Source organism: Mangifera indica, chromosome 5, assembly GCF_011075055.1.
Source record: "Mangifera indica cultivar Alphonso chromosome 5, CATAS_Mindica_2.1, whole genome shotgun sequence".
Classification (NCBI taxonomy): domain Eukaryota; kingdom Viridiplantae; phylum Streptophyta; class Magnoliopsida; order Sapindales; family Anacardiaceae; genus Mangifera; species Mangifera indica.
In genome coordinates this window covers 18,788,031-18,805,647 of record NC_058141.1, presented here as the reverse complement: position 1 = coordinate 18,805,647, position 17,617 = coordinate 18,788,031, and the positions used below count along the sequence as shown (strand labels likewise).

Here is a 17,617-nt window from a genome sequence, read left to right as displayed (position 1 = left end):
TGCTAAAATTGGCTATCAGTTTTGGATGAACTGTTTTAAGATTTTATTGTAAAGAATAAGAATATTTTAGTAGTTATCTCAAGGATAAGAATCTATATTTATAAGCTTTTTTTTTTTTTTTTTGGGAGTGATATAGAAATTCATTGGAAATACATTCATGGTATTATTCATCTAAAGTAGATCTTTCTAAGAATAAACTTTATGGTAGAATTCATGATTCTCTCTTGCCATTGGAGTACTTGAATTTGTCATACAACAATTTGAAGAGAAAAATCCCACTTCAGTTGCAATATATGAAGCAACCACAACAATTTATAGGCAACAAAGGTATACGTGGTTAAGTTAGTGGTTTTCTCTCTCAAAACTTGTGAAATTCATAAATTGCATAAATTAGTATCCGCGATGGAACGACAATCCATTTGATGGAACACCCATTCTGGGAAAAAACAATCTGGTTCGTATTGGAACAGCTAAAGTTCCTTCAACCCATATCCTGTCCAAAATTCATCCCCACACGCAATACTCCGTCCAAACAGGAACCTGCAGACAATTTACACAATTTAGCAAAGGAGATTCTGCAACAAAGGTGCCATATGCTCTCAGGCTCCAAGTTTCTTTCTAATTCATTCTAAGTCCCCTTTTTCTCTTTCATCTTTCCTTTTATATCGTTGTTTTTCCCTCCATTCCATCATTCCTCTTGTGTCCTCCACGTGGGTCTTTTTTTTTTTAATCACCTTCTAAACTGATTCCACCTCACCACACGGCAATTTTCCTTGCCCTTATTCCTCTTTTAGCACACCTTAGTAATAGGTGGTCTAACATTTTCCTACCTGTATCAGTATACAAAAAAAACCATAATCCATTACCCAGATATTTGGCCTAGCTGCATGGTGTTGGCACAGAAGACATTGAAATGGTCTTCTTCAGCTGTTTTCTCCACGAAATGCTCACCCTCACAAAGCTAAACTTGCACTGCTGAGGTTCTAGCCCTAGGCTTTACCACTGAAACACAGAATGATCAGCATATGAGTCTCCTGACAAACTATTTTCTCGTAGACGGCATGTGCTCACGCACAATTCTTGAAACTGAGGTTCATCCATAATCCAATTTCGGTCCACCTTTATAATCAATCCATGATCAAGCTTTCTGATAAGAGCCTAGGCAATGAATCGAAGGCAACAAAATCTTCAATCACTTGACCTTCAGTTCATAGAGGTGATGCAGCTCCATAACTTTGTTTTTCAAAAGCGATGTTCCCGGTACCCAACTTTCATTCAGTTCACAGACAGATTTATGACTGAAAATACCAGAAGGCTGAAAAACTATACCAATCATGTGCAAAATCCACAGCATTAGTAGCTGGTGATAGCTTAGCTCCCTCATTCAGTCACCAACAAGTATAAGCTCCCAGTTTTGACTCGGTTTTAATGCCAAGACGATGTAAGACAAGTATTTAGTGATTAAAGAGTACAGCCGAATTCTAGGTCATCAAAAGAGAAGCAGCTTTTATGGCACCAATTGCAATAGTTTTATACATCCAGTTGAGTTGGCTGCAACAACCATATTGGACTTCTGTCTCCAACAGACACTTGAAACAAACTGTCCATTATCATCACCACTCTCATGTCCGGAAATAGGATCAATGGATCCAAATTTGTGAGATGTGATTGGCATTGGCAGAGATCTATAATAACTATAAACCTAAGAACCACAGCAACAGAAATTGTTAGAACCCAAGGGTGTATTTCTGATCAAATAAGTGAAATAAAAAGAAACTTCAAATTTGTGAGAAGTGATTGGTATTGACAGATGATGAAGTCTGTCTTTCTTAGTCATTTTGTGGATTTATGAAAACTTGGAGCGAGTCCAAGACTTAAAAAACTGAGCCCCAGCTTAATTGCACACATTATATGCACAACCCTTGGCTGCTGTTCATAAACTGAGCCCCAGTTTTATACATCCAGTTGAGTTGGCTGCTGTTCATAAAAAAAAAGGACAAAGTGGCTTTCAACGTACTCTGACATTGCAATACAAAAACATTTACCTCATTCGTTTCTGATCCACATGCTATATATCCATCCAAAACAGATAAACCCACAAAATTCTGAGAAAGAAGAAAAAAATAAGAATTATAAAAATTAAGAATAGGACAACTCAACTTGATCAAAAATTTTATCAAATCTGGGGTAACCAACCTTCTCATTAGTATGGCCACTGAAAGTTAAGCTGCAAGCATCAACAGACAGCCCAGATGGACTACTTTTTCTAAGATCCCAGAGCTTTAGGGTGTTATCTGTTGAGGCAGAAACCAGGGTTTCTGAATCTAAAAACTTCACATAGCTAACAGCTTTCTCATGGCCAGCTAGAGTGCACCAAGGGACCCTTGTATTTCGAATATCGTAGCAGTGAAGCTTATAATCAGCAGATCCAAAAACCAACAAATGAGGAAAGAAGGACGAAAACTGAACACAGCAAACATTAGCAGGGTTCCGGATGGTGCCAACAGAATTTTTCTGCACAAGCAATAGGAAGTCAATTTCAGTTTCTTTCCATAATTCGTAAAACTTCCAAAGAGCAACAAAGGAACATTCAAGCAATACAACAAATTTAAAGTAAAATAAGAAGTGTGTGAGGTGAGGTAAATGAAGGAGAAAGTTCCAATACTAGCCTGCGTTTCACATATGGTACATAAACATAGGTTTAATATACAGTCAACAGCAGCCATAATTAAAGAAACTGACAAGCAAAATAGAAATTGGTGATCTGGTTAATCAATCAAAAGAGCCCCTCCTGACTTAGACCAGTGTATGCCTGCAAGCACCAGCCAGGAGATGTGGAGCTTTTTTATTGTAAGTTACAGCATCCATAAATGGATGAAAAGATAAGAAAACTCATGTTGGTACATAATATAGACTCTTAGCATGAAAAGTTTTATTCTTATGTTTTGTTTACTTTCATAATTTTTTTTCCCACGTTTTTCTCATTAAGCCTTCAGAATATGAGCCCCCAGAAAAAAGTAAAGAGAGAGAAAAGAAGATTATTAGAACCCTAACATTTGTTGCTTTAAAGTCTAAAAAAAATATAACAGTATCTTGGAATTTTGGGCTATTAATCAGATGATAGAAGGGATAGCATGCCTCATTAATGTTCCAAAGTTTCACAGAACAGTCATCACTTCCACTAGCAAAACTTGTAGGGGCAAGTTGAGAAAAGTCGACAGACCACGCCCTCTTCTGGTGCTCTGCATAATGAGAGAATCCTTGACCAGTGCTCGCATCCCACATCTAGAATACACCCATGCATATAATAGTAAGTACAAAAGTGAACAACATGAACTAGTAAAAAAATAAATAAATTATCCTCAGTAAACATTTATTAAAGATTTTTATGATTGATACAATAATAGATTTCATTATTTTATTGGTTTTTTGGGGGGCATTAAGTAAATATTCACCAAAAGAAAAAATTTAGGCTAATCCTGGAAAACAAATTAAAAATATGCATCTCTCTACTCTAGTATAGAACTTCCGGGCTCCGCAAGGCCACCTGCTCAGAATATTAAGTTGTGCAAAGAGTCAGCAAGTGTATGGTACAGCCACAACTCCAATCAGGTATTTTGACCGGTTACCTTCCAACAGGTGCTCAGACATCAGGACAGGACACTACTCACAAACTTTTTTTTGTTTTCAGCAGAATAGTTTCCCATTTATACGAAAACAAGAAAAAAAATTATGTAAAAGAATTTTTACCAATTGTTATTATTTCCAGTAACCAAAGTTTCAAACAAACCTGATCAATTTAAGATATTTTATTTACTTCATGTTCACAATCTGATTTAAGAATGCTCCTAGTTAACATTTTTCAGTCATTGCCATACTTGAAACACTAACAATGTTTACTTACCCAAAAAAAAAAAAACACTAACAATGATTAGCTCTTTGAAGGTCAACATGGAAATATCCTGGTAAGCATGGTAGTCTCTATTACAGATAAAAACACAGGCAAAACAATTATATTTCATGCTTTGAACACAACGACCATAGAATAAATTCATGATACCAATAAAATCCATAAATCACAAAAGTGGGTTTCCTGAGAAGATATTACTACTTCAGAAAACTGCTATAATATTACTCTACAACAGCTGCTGCAGCTGACAAGAGAAACCCAACTAATGATGGCTTTTCTAGCATACACAAAATAAAATACAACACGAGGGCAGATTGTATATGCAACTTTTAGTAAGCAGTGAATACACACCTGAACTATACCATCATAATCAGTAGAAGCCAGATAGTTTCTAATGTAATTGTTCCAGCAAACACAGCTCAGCTTAGATCTGTTTGACAGCTCAACAGCCGGATAATGGATATCAATAGAACCACTTAGAAGTGAATTAAACTCAAAAATCTTGATTCTTTTTGATACCCCAGCTGCAGCTACGTACTCCTCATCACGGTCAAAACTTAAAGAACAAATCACATTAGCAGAATTCAGAAGATCTCCATTTCTTAATGTCCCACAGACTTTAAACTTGTTATAGCGGGTGAATTTGCACAAACCTTCGAAAAATGCTCCAAGGCGATCATCAGATTTCTGAGCCATGCTTGACTCATTCATATTTTGCAACTCGGACCACCTGTCTCTACTAGTTAGCAAGTCTTTATCAATAGCAGCATCTTCTGTATGTCGATTTTGGAATTTTATAGAGAAATAGGCATCCTCAAGTTGACTGATATTTCTCATCAACCTAGCCTCATTCCTACTAGAAACAGAAAATGACTGAGAAACTGCAGCTGAAGTTATAGAATCTTCAAAACTAAAACCCTGTTTTCTGGCATTAAAACATTCCTTGTGTGTCTGAGTAAAAAGCGAGGATATCTTTTGCAAGTGCTTTCCCTCGACCTCTTCAATATCTTCTTCCAAACACCCTATGTCTTCAACTAATTTGGAAGCGTGCTTCTGCTTTTGTTTTTGCAATGAAACAAGAAAACGAAGCAACAGTTCTGTTTCATCTTCATCATCTGCAGCAGATATGTTAATATCATCATAGGAATGCAACTCTTGGGATATGCATATTAAGTCCGACTGCAGAATTTCCCTGTTGCAAATCAGAAAACAAGTTATGCAATGTATCACAAATAAATATATTCCACAATAAAGACAAATAGGATCTATTGACAAATCATGCAGCAATGCAACATGTTGGAACCCACATATTAGAAAAAAGAAACACATGCAAAATACTTGTCATATGATAGAAATTTTAATTATAATATGCCAAGCCACCTCATATCAGAACCTACTGGTTTATCAGTTAGCACACAAATATATATACATCCTCATCTACAAATAATCCGTTCATCTAGCTACAGAGACAATTGTCTCAAACTTCATATCCTTTCCAACCATTTTATGCTTTCATTTTTAAATGAAGTTTGCAGATTTCTTGGTACAACCTGAAACTAAATCACATCTAATGAAGTGTTTACATAGCTTACACAAATCATTACATTCTTGCAAATTGACACAGTATATGCCAATCCATGTAACAAAAGCATATTATAGGCTACACAGAATCATTACATGCATATAGACACAGTATATGTCAATCTTCTAGTAACGTTGGAAGCATTGAGATTGAACTTAGTAATAGCTATGACATTTATATAAATTTATATACTACATACTTAAGAGATACACATCTAATGAAGTGTTTCCATAGCCTACACAAATCATTACATTCTTGCAAATCAATGCAGTATATGCCAATCCATGTAATGAAAGTGTATCCATAGCCTACACAGATCATTACATAGTTTCATATAGACATGGTATATGCCAATCTTCTAGTTATTTTGGAAGCATTGAGATTGAACTTAGTAATAACTATGACATTCATATAAGTTTATATAGTATATACTTAAGAGATACATATATTGTTTGATACAATATACCTAGTTGTTGGACGAGACAAGGGTTCAGGATGAAGAAGCCAAAGACAAAAGCCAGCCTCCTTTGAATTTTCATAAAGAAATTTTGGTGGGAGAATTCGATGGTGCAAATTCAACATCGCAGCAGACTGCACCTCCGCTGATTCAAAATAGCACAGCAACTGACAGAAATGGCTCAAATTAGTTTAAAAGGTAGGCATTTCATACTAAAATCATGGAGTGTAAGTAAAGATTAACAGAGAACAATAGTAAAGAACTAAATAATCTAAATGTGAACTGAGTGAAGTGACAGTCATTGATGCCCATTCAGTTGTGGTAGAAAACCTTTTCAGATGCATGTTGAGAAAAGTAGATTGCATTGCTCAAATTGGAACATCAAGAACAAAACGATTGGTGTATCTAAACAAGATAGATCAGATAAAATTCTGAACAAGAACATTAAAAAAGCAAATACATGTTAAAATATCCCACATGCGACTGACTAAAACCAATTTCAAGTTCAGTCTGGTTTTCAAAGTTTAGTTATCCAACTAATTGCATATTGAGGCCTAGATGACTTGAGGAATATTGGGGTTTCCATCTTTCATACTCTAATAACCAAGCATATATATATATGACATGGATTTAAACAAAGTGAAAAAAAAAAAAAAAAACAGATAACATATCAAGAAACGAGGCCTATGGGATTAATCTCAAAATACAAATATATTTGAATGAACAATCCAACAAATATGTCCCCTCACCTCAAAAAGAAGAACACCAAGGCCATAGATATTAGACCTAAACGTGCAACCTGCATCATTGAGCTCCTCTGGACTAATATACCACTTCTCTTCCAGCTGAGCAATTGCAGGAAAAGACTGCTGATCCTTTGTAGACAACATACTTGGGTAGGTGAGAACATTTTGAGTATGGAGTTCAACATATTCAGAAACCTGTTTATCATTTACACTAAAATCAGTCTCATTCAATTTCTTAGTCCTAGAACTACTACTGGAGAAGAAATGGCTCTGGTGTGTAACAGATTTCATGTCATCATTGAGCTTTTGCTGCTTCACAGCTAAATTACAGTGCACTAGCGTGTCTTGTTCCAGTGGCCTCTTCTTTCCCAAATCCTGATTCACAACAGAATTCGATTCTCTCTTGGCAAATGAACCAGTGTATATAACCCCGTTTGATGGACTTAAATAGAAATAGGATGGCTGTAAGTCTTGCAAAGCAATGCCTTGAGAATGAACAGAATCCACTAACTCCACAATCTGCCTAAATATATGCAGACTTTCAACCTTCTCTCCTTTCCCACGCCTCAATCTCAGCCACTCTCTCAAGCATATGCCAGCATGTAAAGATTCAGGACCAAGCCTGTTAACCCCATGGGAAGGAATCATGACATAACTGGTAGAAGATTTAAACAATGAATCAGAAACAACCTTGGAAGAGAGACAACCAAGTTTTTCATCATTCTGCCTCACAACTGCACTGCCAAGGTCTCTTTGAGTGTCAGGGTTGCTGCTAGTAATCCCCTTTCCCTTGAGAGTTTTCTTTACAAATAACTGTGAAACGCCAGGTGTATTCATTGATAAGGTTTTCAATTGTGTATTTCCAAATGGTGCTGTCTTGCTTGAGACGATCATGTTTTCCCTTGCCCTTAAATATGGAGAAACTTCCTCTGGCACTTTGTCAATTTGCTTTCTTGACAAATAATTAGGGCTTTGTATATCAGAAGAAATTTTCATAAACTGCTCTTTGACTCTTAACGTTACTCGACCTTTCTCTTGGGACATAGAATCTCTATGCAAACCCTTAAATTCAGACACACTTGCTAAAAGTTGTAGTTGTTGCCACTGGCCCTGCCCTGAACTGTTTGGGCTACTAACTATATCTGAATCCCTTGTCATATGATTTCCCACCGTCAAGTCTTCAACCACTGCAAGCCTGTTATTCAAAGAACGAAGGCTACTGCAAGGGGGTTCAGATCCAGACAAAGAGGCCTCTGTGGCATTGGTAAAATTATGGATTGAGCTCTCTGGCCAACCTTCACTAACAGATGCACAAATTATTGGTGATTCTAACATATTATGACCCTCTAATTTTAAGGAAAGATTGCCTTCTATTCTTTTAAGTTTAGCATTCCCATTTATATCACTTGCAGACACTTCATCCCCAACTTGGTCCATTTCATCCAAACAAGCCTCATTCAACCAACTAGTTTAATTTGCAGCACGGGTGGTCTGCCCAGTCCAAAATACAAAGAATTACTGATATACACAAAAACTAAATACAAAAGTATGCCAAAAACCAATCATCTACCATAACTGCCGCGTGCTCATGGGAAATATGTATATAGTCATATAACAGTACCTTCATAATTTCGCTAAATCCCCAACATACATCAAAGGCTCTTCATTCAAGTGCGCTAAATTCAGATTAAAAATTGAAAAATAAGCTAACGATCATATGCTCAACAAGCAGTCAACTGAAATCAGTTTAACTGAAATGAAGATGTATGAATCTATAAGCAACGGAAAAACAGAAACAAAATACAAAACAGGATTAAAACTCAAATTAAGAAGAAAACACACAGACAGCCACAAGTAAGAAAACGTAACTTATGCCAAGACTCTTGCAATGATCAAGGCCACTAAATAAGCAGAAGTAAAAACATCGACAAAATTGAAAATTGAAATGATTACCATAGAACGAAATAGCAGAGAATTAAAAAAGTCCCAATAAGACAAATTATAATTGGCCAAACCAACTTAAAGCGGGAAAAAAGGAGAGGCCACAGAATTTCCAGAAATGGCAAAAAATAATATGTTCTCCACTTTCCACAACCACCAAACAGTATCCATATATATTAACAATAAAGAATGTCTTATCGAGCATCAATTAGATATTTTTAATTCGAAACTCTGCGCTCTTTGTCTTGCTCAATATTACTTTTAAATTTTCTTTAAAATTAATATCCACAAACCCTCCCCCAGACCCCTTCACCACCACCAGATCTGTTTCGAAAAAATAAAATAATAAATAATAAAAGCAGCCAAAAACCTACTTCAATGCTTTTTTTTTTTTTAATAAAACGACGCTGTTTTGTCTCTCCATATACCGAGGGCCGGCTGAGGCAGCATCCATAGATTGCATTGCACCGTTAAATCAAAGATTGGGTACCAAATTAAAGTGGCAGCTGGTGTCGCTCAGCAGAGTAGTGTTTTCCATCAACGACAAAGGGACGTTCCACGTGGTGATTCTAAGGCCATAACAGACGCGGACCCACAAGGTTTGTTTTCCTTGGCTGTTATTAGAGCTAGACAGAGGGGGCCCTACATCATACGTACTTAGGACACGATTATCGAGTCTATGTAACTCCTTTTTTAGAAGGTGGGTTTCTTCAAATCTTAGCCGTTAATCTAATGAAGTTATGGTGGTTGGTCACGGTAGCACGTGACAATACCTCTTCAAAATAGAAGCAGCGGATTGGCTGATCGTAAGTAATTTCGTAATTATGTCCAACAGAAGGGGCATTTATTATCCAAGAAATTTGGGTAACTTGAAATTGAGGATTACCCAAATGGGAGTGGGCAGGTGGTAAGCTCTTTAAGAAGGTTGAGTGACCTTAAATGAGACAGGTAAGTGAGTGGTTGGCCTCCATCATGCTCATACGAAATTATTCAAAAGTATATTATTTTTTGTCAAACTGAGAAGGCCGAACCATATTTCCCACCTAAGGTTGGTTAAAATGAAATATCCTCATTGTTTTAGTTTAAAAAAACCAAAATTTTATGTCTTCAAAACTTTATTTGATTTATTTGAGAGTGATTTTTTTAATTAAAATTATAAAAATATTATTAATATTAATATAAATATCAAATTATTAATATATATTTATTAGTTTAATATTTTATCAATTATACCTTTAAAAAATTAAAATTATAATCAGTGTTAAAATTGTTGTGTTTTATTCCCTTTTTTAAGAACGTAAAGTGTAATTATTATGTTTAAAATTATCCAAAAACATATTATAATTATAAAAAAATTTTAAAACATTTCAATTTTTTTTTTTAATTTCTAAAAACATACAAAAAAATCATTGAAACCCTAATATTTTCAAAATTTGCATTTCACCCCAAACATGCGTCATTTTAAAAAAAGTAATAAAACAGAAAAATCTATGTAAAATAATTATTTTGCTCTTTTACTTAATTGAATTTACTAACGAAAATGAATTATGGACAAGAATTTGACTTTATGAAATTTAAGTCATTTCAACAAACCTTTGGGTGGGGGAGGGACATAGTCATTGGGCCAATTTAGAATCTAAAACGGGCCAATTGATGATCCAACAGTAGTCATTTAGTAATGAAAAGTCTTGGGGCTCCTACTTGGGCTGTGTCATAGTCCGTCAATATAATATAAGGGTTAGAGAAGAGTCCAGTCAAATGGCCAATGCCCACCCATATATTGTATTTGAAAACTAAATTAAAGGGAAGCCTGAATTTTACCAATAAAACTATATGTACCTATTTTTTATACATAATTTTTATATATAGATAAAGTATTATCATATGATTAGATACTTTTTTATTATATAATAACACATATTTTAAAATCACCTAATTACATGATGACATATTACTGTATATATGAATTGTGTAAAAAAAATAAGTATATATAACATTACTCCAATTTTACACAAAAGACGGTGTTTAATTGGCGGTACGACTACGATCGGTCCACTACCAAAGTAGGTTGTGATTGGCCTATAAGTCTCTCCACTTTCTCCATATGTCTTCAGCCAACATTGGCTGCCTGTTCAAACCAAAAATATTGTATATAAATAAATTCAACAGAAAAAGTTAAACTGCTTGCTTGCATGCCAAGGTTGTAAATCCATCTACACAGCTATATGTATTTTCTCAAGCATACTTCCAGTCACTTCAGCAAGCCCATTTCTAAATGACTTCTTAGGTACGACTGTATTCAACACAGAATTGAAGAGGGAAAATTGTTAATGCTTTGTGATTTTGTCGTCCTTATTTATCTGCTTCAGTTTTTCAGAATACAGGCGGGCAATTCCAGAAATGACGGAACAAGTTGAAGAATCGATACATGAAGCTATAATAGAAGAGAACGATCATTCACAGCAACCGGACGCATCTGCTCTATTTGAATTAAACCTTATTATGGTGCTTCTTTCATTAAATTCTACCTCCAACGATGATTCCTTAAGTTTTGTTGAGGAAAGGGAAAAAATTGTAAGAGAAAATGAAGCTAGATTAGACACTAAAAGAAAGGACAGACATAAAGTCAAATTTGAGGGACAACGACCACCACCCAGGTTTCAGCCTATCAAGGACATACGGTAATAATTTCTATTATCACCTCACATCCATTTTACAACATATTCTATTCTGTCAAATGAAAAGTGAATATGTAAAGAAATTCTATTATAAGGCATAAGTTTTTATTGCGTCCAGGCATTGCAAAAGAATGTAGACAAGAAGCAGCTCGGCCGGCAGAGAAATGTATACTCCAGGGGCACTGACGACATCAAGAAAAGCCTGCACAGAAGGCTTCCCTTAATAGATAAATGAATGAATGAACACCATATATATATATATATGGGTCCATGGGATGATCATTTCGTGTTCTCTGGAAAAAGGGAAACAAACCGTCCATCATTATATTAGTGTGTATATATACATATAATGATATTTTTCTTGGATTAAAATTTCTCGTTCTGATTCATTTTCTACAAGTTATTACCAAATTTTTTAGAGAGAAAAATGAATTAAAGACCCTCAAACATCAAGAGATGCTTCCCCAAAACAGACCAATACCACATTTACAGAAAGCAAAACTTGAAACTTAATATTGAGAACGAAAGCCGGTACCTTAAGGAGTTCATCTTACATAGTCAGAGCTGCCACTGGCTACCTTCTCTTAGAAATTACAAGGCGCAAAATTATCCCAAAACCAAATGCAAGTGGTCAACTCATTTCAAATTGAGAATGGTTCATTATCATAGATAAAGGGATGCCAAATATTTAGGTGTTTTATCTCGAGTCCACGAGTTCTTCGCCTCAAATTTATGTTAATACTTGCATTCATGTTCAGTTGTTTAAAACAAGAGAGTCATCACTCAAAGGAATCATAAATGATCAATTCATTGAGCTCTCAATTGGTATTGAGAAATTGGCATATGCATTTCTCGCATGTTCCTTCACCATAACTTTATTAACACGGCATATAAATGAGAAACTGAGAGGTACATAATGTTCCTAGAGAAATAACAATAGGAAATAAAAGCAATCTATAAAAAAAGGCTCCGACGTTGATCTAAGCTTATTCAAGATGATGGCAAGAAATTATCCCTACACCTTCTCTATATCCCCTTGCCTACAAAAATAGCACCCTTATAGAACAGATATCAGAGTTGCACATACTTCAGTCTGATATTCTTATCTCAACTCCTAAAACGTCCTTCACCATCTCATACGTCACAAATGCAATGGCTATTGATGGAACAACCTGAACAGGAAAATATGGCACCAACATGAAATCATGTCTATCAAGTCAAACTTTTACAAATGCAATAAAAACAACCAGCTTGAAATCGTTTTAAAAACTCCATTATAGAAATAACGATCAATGCCGTTTAGCCATCTGACTAAAGCAACTCTTTCTTTTGTATAGTAGATTAACTTGATTTCAAAATGGAAAAGATGTGATGATACTAGACTGACCTTGACGGAATTAGGAACCAAACCCTTGTATAATGCACCAAAACCCTCATGCCGAACAATTTTCCGGAACGCATCAATCATGCCATTATATTCTAGAGTGGCCTTGCTCCTCCCATCACCAGTGACAACTGAGGAAGCTTCCTTCCATCCCACCATCTGCATTCTTCGACGAACGACATCAAGAGGGTAAGCAACTGTTTGGCCAAAAGTTCCAGCAATTGCCCCACAAGTAAGTCTTGTCATTACACTCAACTCAGAATCTTCAACTAGTCCAAAAGGCTTAGCTTTGATTAACCAATCCTTGAGAGATTCATACACAGCAAAGTTGAGACCCGCATATGGAATCTGCAAACATAAATAATAGTATAAGACCCATGTATAACAAAGAAAGGAAACGTCTTGAAAGACTTCCCAACTCAATAATAATAAAGAATAGGAATATAGTACTTACAACACCAATTACAGAAGGAAGCCAGCCCTTGTACAAAGCCCGTGGACCTTCTTCACGAAGCACAGTTGACAGAGCATGGAACATTCCCCTGTATTGATAAGGAGACTTATCTGTCTGGAAACAGAATACAAATGGGAGAAAAAAGGAAAAGAATAAATCAAAAAAAGCTTTAAGAAGCACATAGAGTAAAATGAAGTCTTTTTATAAAATAAGTGTTAATAAGTTCTTCCAAAATGAAAAGATTCACAGCAAAAATCCGGAAAAAAAAATAATCCTTCTTAAAAGGAGGATACAAAGGAGATTAAACCAAAAAATAGGTGTCTCAGAAACTTAATTAGAGAACAATTTGCAATTTAATCAAATGGTTTAAAGACAGTACCTGCACAGTTAATCTTCCTCGTACCATATCCATGGGATAAGTAGCAGACATGGCAATTATTCCAGCACATGCTCCAGCTCCAAGGCGTAGTAAAGGAGTGAGTTCAGCATCTTCTGCAAAAATTAAAAAGGAAAAAGATATAAGCTTCATATCCCTACAAGCCCTAAGTATGTTGTGTATAAACATGAAAATATGCTATGTATTTTGCAAATATCATCCCATGGCAATAATCAAGGTATGATGTTCAGTCTCATCAAGTCTTGCAATGCACAAAGGAGTATTCATGATGAAAAAGAAAGTGACAACAAAAGTTGGCGTTACCATTCCCAGTACGCTGTTGATACAAATGCAGTATTACCCTGTTCAAAATAGAGAGGACCAATGAGCAAAAGGAAAACCTAATCAATAAATAGTGATAGAAAACTTTTTCTGAAAACTTCATAATCCAAATATTGAATAAGAATGAATATAGCAAGGGACTTAAAGCACAAAAATTGCCCTCCCTAAAACTATGCGATAGGCTGCATGTTTAAATGCTTGCAACAGGTATTAGAAATCTTTTCCTCAACAAAGCTGAATATAAGAAAAAGACACTGTAAGACTTAATTATGTAGTTAAATATAATTTGAACCTCATTTTAAAATTACTGCTTTTGTCTAGAATTGTCGAAGTTACAGTTCAGTAAACAATGCACATATCAGCTGGAATAATCAATCATTTACTACCTGCCTCTGATGGATTCATGCAAGCTTAGCACTGTGAAGAGACTACAACCACATTACCTTCGCATACATGTTCACCCTTTCAGAGTCATTTTGATAACTCGAATCAACAGAACAAATGAAGCAAGAGTTGTAAAGAATCATACTTAGAAGCTTGCTCGTAGCTAAAGAACTTGACAGCTGAGTTCGGAACAATTCGAGCGCAGTTAGTACCATTGCCTTTAAAGAGTCCACGAAATCCCTCAGTTCTCCATATATATTTCAACCCCTGAACTGTTCCATTGTATTTTATACTGTGGGGGTTCTGAACCTGCATCATACTATGGATTCAATATGAGTGTGTTCAAGAGCTTAATCATACACATCAAGTGCAGACTGAGAGAACCAACCTGTAGCAATATTTTCATTCGTTCCAATGGTGCAACAGCTGTGCGAGATCTGCATTAACATGCAAAAGACTCAGCTTGGTCAAGATACAACACAGTAATACTTTAGCAAGAATAAACAATAAAAGATGCATAACCTAATATTGCTTTTGCATTCTGCTTTCGAGGAGATGAAACCTATATTATATTTGTATGAGTAAACCACCACACTGGATCAAAAACTGTAATTCTAATAAGTAGAGAAGCATAGCTTTGTGGGGAGACAACTTAATGCTCCTCTCTTGATCAAAGTGCTGCACTGTACATTACTCTACTATGAAGTTTAGATTGTCCCTCGTAACTAAAGAGATGGTAGCAAGCTAAAAAGCTGAAAAATTGTGAAGCAAGAAATTATTTTTCAACAGAATTCACTATTATCTGTTTTCAGGACGCACTTAAATTCTGATCTAAATGAAAATCGTTTTAAGATAAGTTGTGTGTAACACCTAGTTTAATCGATTATATCTCTGTGGTTGTACAAACAATCTTGGGATCAAATTCACGGGATTGAAGAGGCTTGGGGTCGAGGTATTTCCTATCAGGAAATTCTCAAACTACTGACTGTTAAAGAATGAAAATTTTCACATAATATTTCACAGGAACAAATTAAAAAACGATATGATAAACCTTGTAGTTGAAACTTCTTAAACAAATAAACAGAGAATCAATAAAGTCATAAAGTAATCGGAAGAACATTGTAAAAATAACTTCGTCCAAGAAAATAACAGAGCGGCAATGAATTCACAACACTCATGCAAAATGCAATATCAAATAGTGCATAAGATTGCAATATTTAATTTAATTTTCACCAGTTTAAAATTTGCCATTCCAGACTAGATAAGACACGCCATTAAACTCACAATAGAAAATGGAACTCACACTCCGCCGGCGAATCCTCCAGCGATAAGAGATTTGCAGATACTTTGAATAGCATAGCTTGGTGCTTTAACGCCTTCTCTAGCAAGCTTCGCCTCCTCCACAAGATTCACAATCGTCGACACAGCCGATTCGCTGGCCTTTACATCCTCAGAAGCCATTAATAATTCCAAACCTTAGTCAACGAGCAATTGTGTTCTCTGAGAGAAGGATTTAAGGTTTTGAGACGATCGGTCAGGTAGGATCTCCAATATTAGGCAGCAATACTTGACATTTTTCTCTCTTTGCCAGTGGTTGTTAGTGGCGTTGGTGACGACTTTTGAGAACTGAAGGAGAAAGTGTACGTGTATAATTGTATGAATCCGACGGCGTTAGATGATGAACATGCCTTCGTGTGCATACATACATATATATATATATATATATATATATATATATATATATATATATATATATATATATATAGCAAACACTTTGAGTACGTACCCTACTCGCGAATGTATCCATGAACCCTTAATCAATTTCATCTTAAAGTCATCAAAAGTATAGGAGCAATCCTTTGGGTATATATTTTTATATAAACAATTGAATTTATAATTGATTTATTAGTATATAATAAATTATTATTTTATTTTTTATGACGTGTTTGCAATGACTATAATTTGGTGAATCCCACTTGTTACCGGATAAAAACAAAGCAAAAATATGTCCACTTAGACTTAAAAATATATCATTATTGGCGTTGGAAGCATGGGATTTACGAAAGGTCATGCAAATGGAAAGGTGTCAGGTAGGTGATGATGGTTGTTGACACCAACTACAAATCCTCACGTGACTGAGCTTTTGCTGCTGCTTTTGTATGTTTTGCAATAACGGAAACCTAAATGGCTTGCTTCCTCACGCCGTCATGCATGATTTATGGCATGTCTTTTAATTGGGCGTCAATCTAATTCAGTCCTCATAATATGGGGAATGGATCAATCAGTAAAATTACTGGTTTACCCATGCCCCTGTGGACCACCCACGTTTGGAACCTAGTAAAAGGTAATAACATTCTAATCCAAGTTTCACACGCTACCTTTTTAACATTGTTTGGTTGATCGTAAAAAAAATTATTTTATTAATCTACTTTTTATTATTTATATTATTTTAATTAATTTATTAATAATAAAAACAATAATATTTTATTATTATTTCTCATGCACAGTGTATCTCAACGTACCCTTCTATTAAATTTCTCATTTAAGGTGGATATAAATAATTTTTCTATTATTAGAAACATTGGACTTTTTATTATTTGCCCGTTACTGTGTTTACTTTTCAACGGGTACCAAATCCAATCTTACGGCTTTAATGAGGACAATGGGCTTTTTAGTTCGTAAGCACTTGTAGCCTGACCCATAAAGTGAACAATCAGGAACATAAGTGGGCTTAGGCTTACACCATGAATTGTAATAGGCAGAAAAAGAATTAATATAAAGGTAATTTTTTTATGGGATGAAATATTTTCCAAAGACAAGCAGCCTTATTACTTTCTAAGTCCATCAAAATTACTTGGGAAAGTTTGATTTTAGAGTGTAATTTCTATAAGCGTTACTATTTCCTGAGTTATAAAGTTCCAAGAAATCATAGGCAACGTAGAGAAACAATAGCTAATTTATAAATTCACGCAATCATAAAGTTTGTAGCAGTAACGAATGGAATCTGAAATAGTATAAAATGACGAAAAAATGCATCTCCTTTATATAACTTTCAAAGACATGGAATTGAAATTTACCTACTGATAAATGGAAGGAATATTTGCATTTTCAACCGTTGTGTACGTTTGAATTTTCAAATTTCTATTTATGGTTTGATTAGTGCTAAACATAAGCCCATTAGGTCAATGCAAAATAAATATATTATTAAGGCCAAATAACTATTTCCCACCTAAGGTTTAATGCAAATCTAACTTCCCATTTGTTAATTATCAAAAATTCAAATACTCACATGCTTGTTAAATTTCATTGTTACTGTCAGGGGTAAAATTGCTATTTAATAAAATATTTTAAAAAACTAAAAAT

General features: G+C 35.0%; 2 protein-coding genes and 1 long non-coding RNA gene across 4 annotated transcripts; 1 reads left to right on the top strand and 2 right to left on the bottom strand.

The window, feature by feature from the left end:
* Positions 1 to 143: 143 nt before the first annotated feature.
* LOC123217046 (protein SUPPRESSOR OF PHYA-105 1-like) lies at positions 144 to 8,642 on the bottom strand. The gene is made up of 7 exons (XM_044637788.1): positions 6,699 to 8,642; positions 5,959 to 6,116; positions 4,262 to 5,102; positions 3,139 to 3,285; positions 2,197 to 2,514; positions 2,046 to 2,105; positions 144 to 1,702 (listed from the first exon to the last, which is right to left on the bottom strand). The coding sequence occupies exons 1-7, from the start codon at positions 8,130 to 8,132 to the stop codon at positions 1,508 to 1,510; spliced, it is 3,153 nt and encodes a 1,050-aa protein (XP_044493723.1). The 5' UTR covers positions 8,133 to 8,642; the 3' UTR covers positions 144 to 1,507.
* Positions 8,643 to 10,762: 2,120 nt separating this feature from the next.
* LOC123215252 lies at positions 10,763 to 11,553 on the top strand. 2 transcript variants are annotated; one of them, XR_006501995.1, is made up of 3 exons: positions 10,763 to 10,923; positions 11,014 to 11,317; positions 11,433 to 11,553. It is a non-coding gene; the product is annotated as an uncharacterized LOC123215252 (long non-coding RNA). The 2 variants fall into 2 exon arrangements; XR_006501994.1 differs by having other exon boundaries at positions 11,006 to 11,317.
* Positions 11,554 to 12,097: 544 nt separating this feature from the next.
* Positions 12,098 to 15,936, bottom strand: LOC123216265 (mitochondrial adenine nucleotide transporter ADNT1-like). The gene is made up of 8 exons (XM_044636668.1): positions 15,558 to 15,936; positions 14,643 to 14,691; positions 14,400 to 14,563; positions 13,853 to 13,890; positions 13,532 to 13,644; positions 13,153 to 13,266; positions 12,702 to 13,046; positions 12,098 to 12,486 (listed from the first exon to the last, which is right to left on the bottom strand). The coding sequence occupies exons 1-8, from the start codon at positions 15,713 to 15,715 to the stop codon at positions 12,403 to 12,405; spliced, it is 1,065 nt and encodes a 354-aa protein (XP_044492603.1). The 5' UTR covers positions 15,716 to 15,936; the 3' UTR covers positions 12,098 to 12,402.
* Between the last annotated feature and the right edge of the window lie 1,681 nt (positions 15,937 to 17,617).

Bases quoted from the DNA above. Each gene is read 5' to 3' on its own strand.
- LOC123217046 (XM_044637788.1), bottom strand. From the start codon at position 8,132: ATGGACCAAGTTGGGGATGAAGTGTCTGCAAGTGATATAAATGGGAAT. The intron at 2,515-3,138 runs GCATGCTATCCC...TTGCTTGTGCAG, and splicing joins AACTTTGGAACATTAATGAG to AAAAATTCTGTTGGCACCAT. The intron at 1,703-2,045 runs GTAAATGTTTTT...TGTGGTTCTTAG, and splicing joins GTGGATCAGAAACGAATGAG to GTTTATAGTTATTATAGATC.
- LOC123216265 (XM_044636668.1), bottom strand. From the start codon at position 15,715: ATGGCTTCTGAGGATGTAAAGGCCAGCGAATCGGCTGTGTCGACGATT. The intron at 14,692-15,557 runs GTGAGTTCCATT...ATGTTAATGCAG, and splicing joins GGAGGATTCGCCGGCGGAGT to ATCTCGCACAGCTGTTGCAC. The intron at 13,645-13,852 runs GTAACGCCAACT...TAATTTTTGCAG, and splicing joins TCAACAGCGTACTGGGAATG to AAGATGCTGAACTCACTCCT.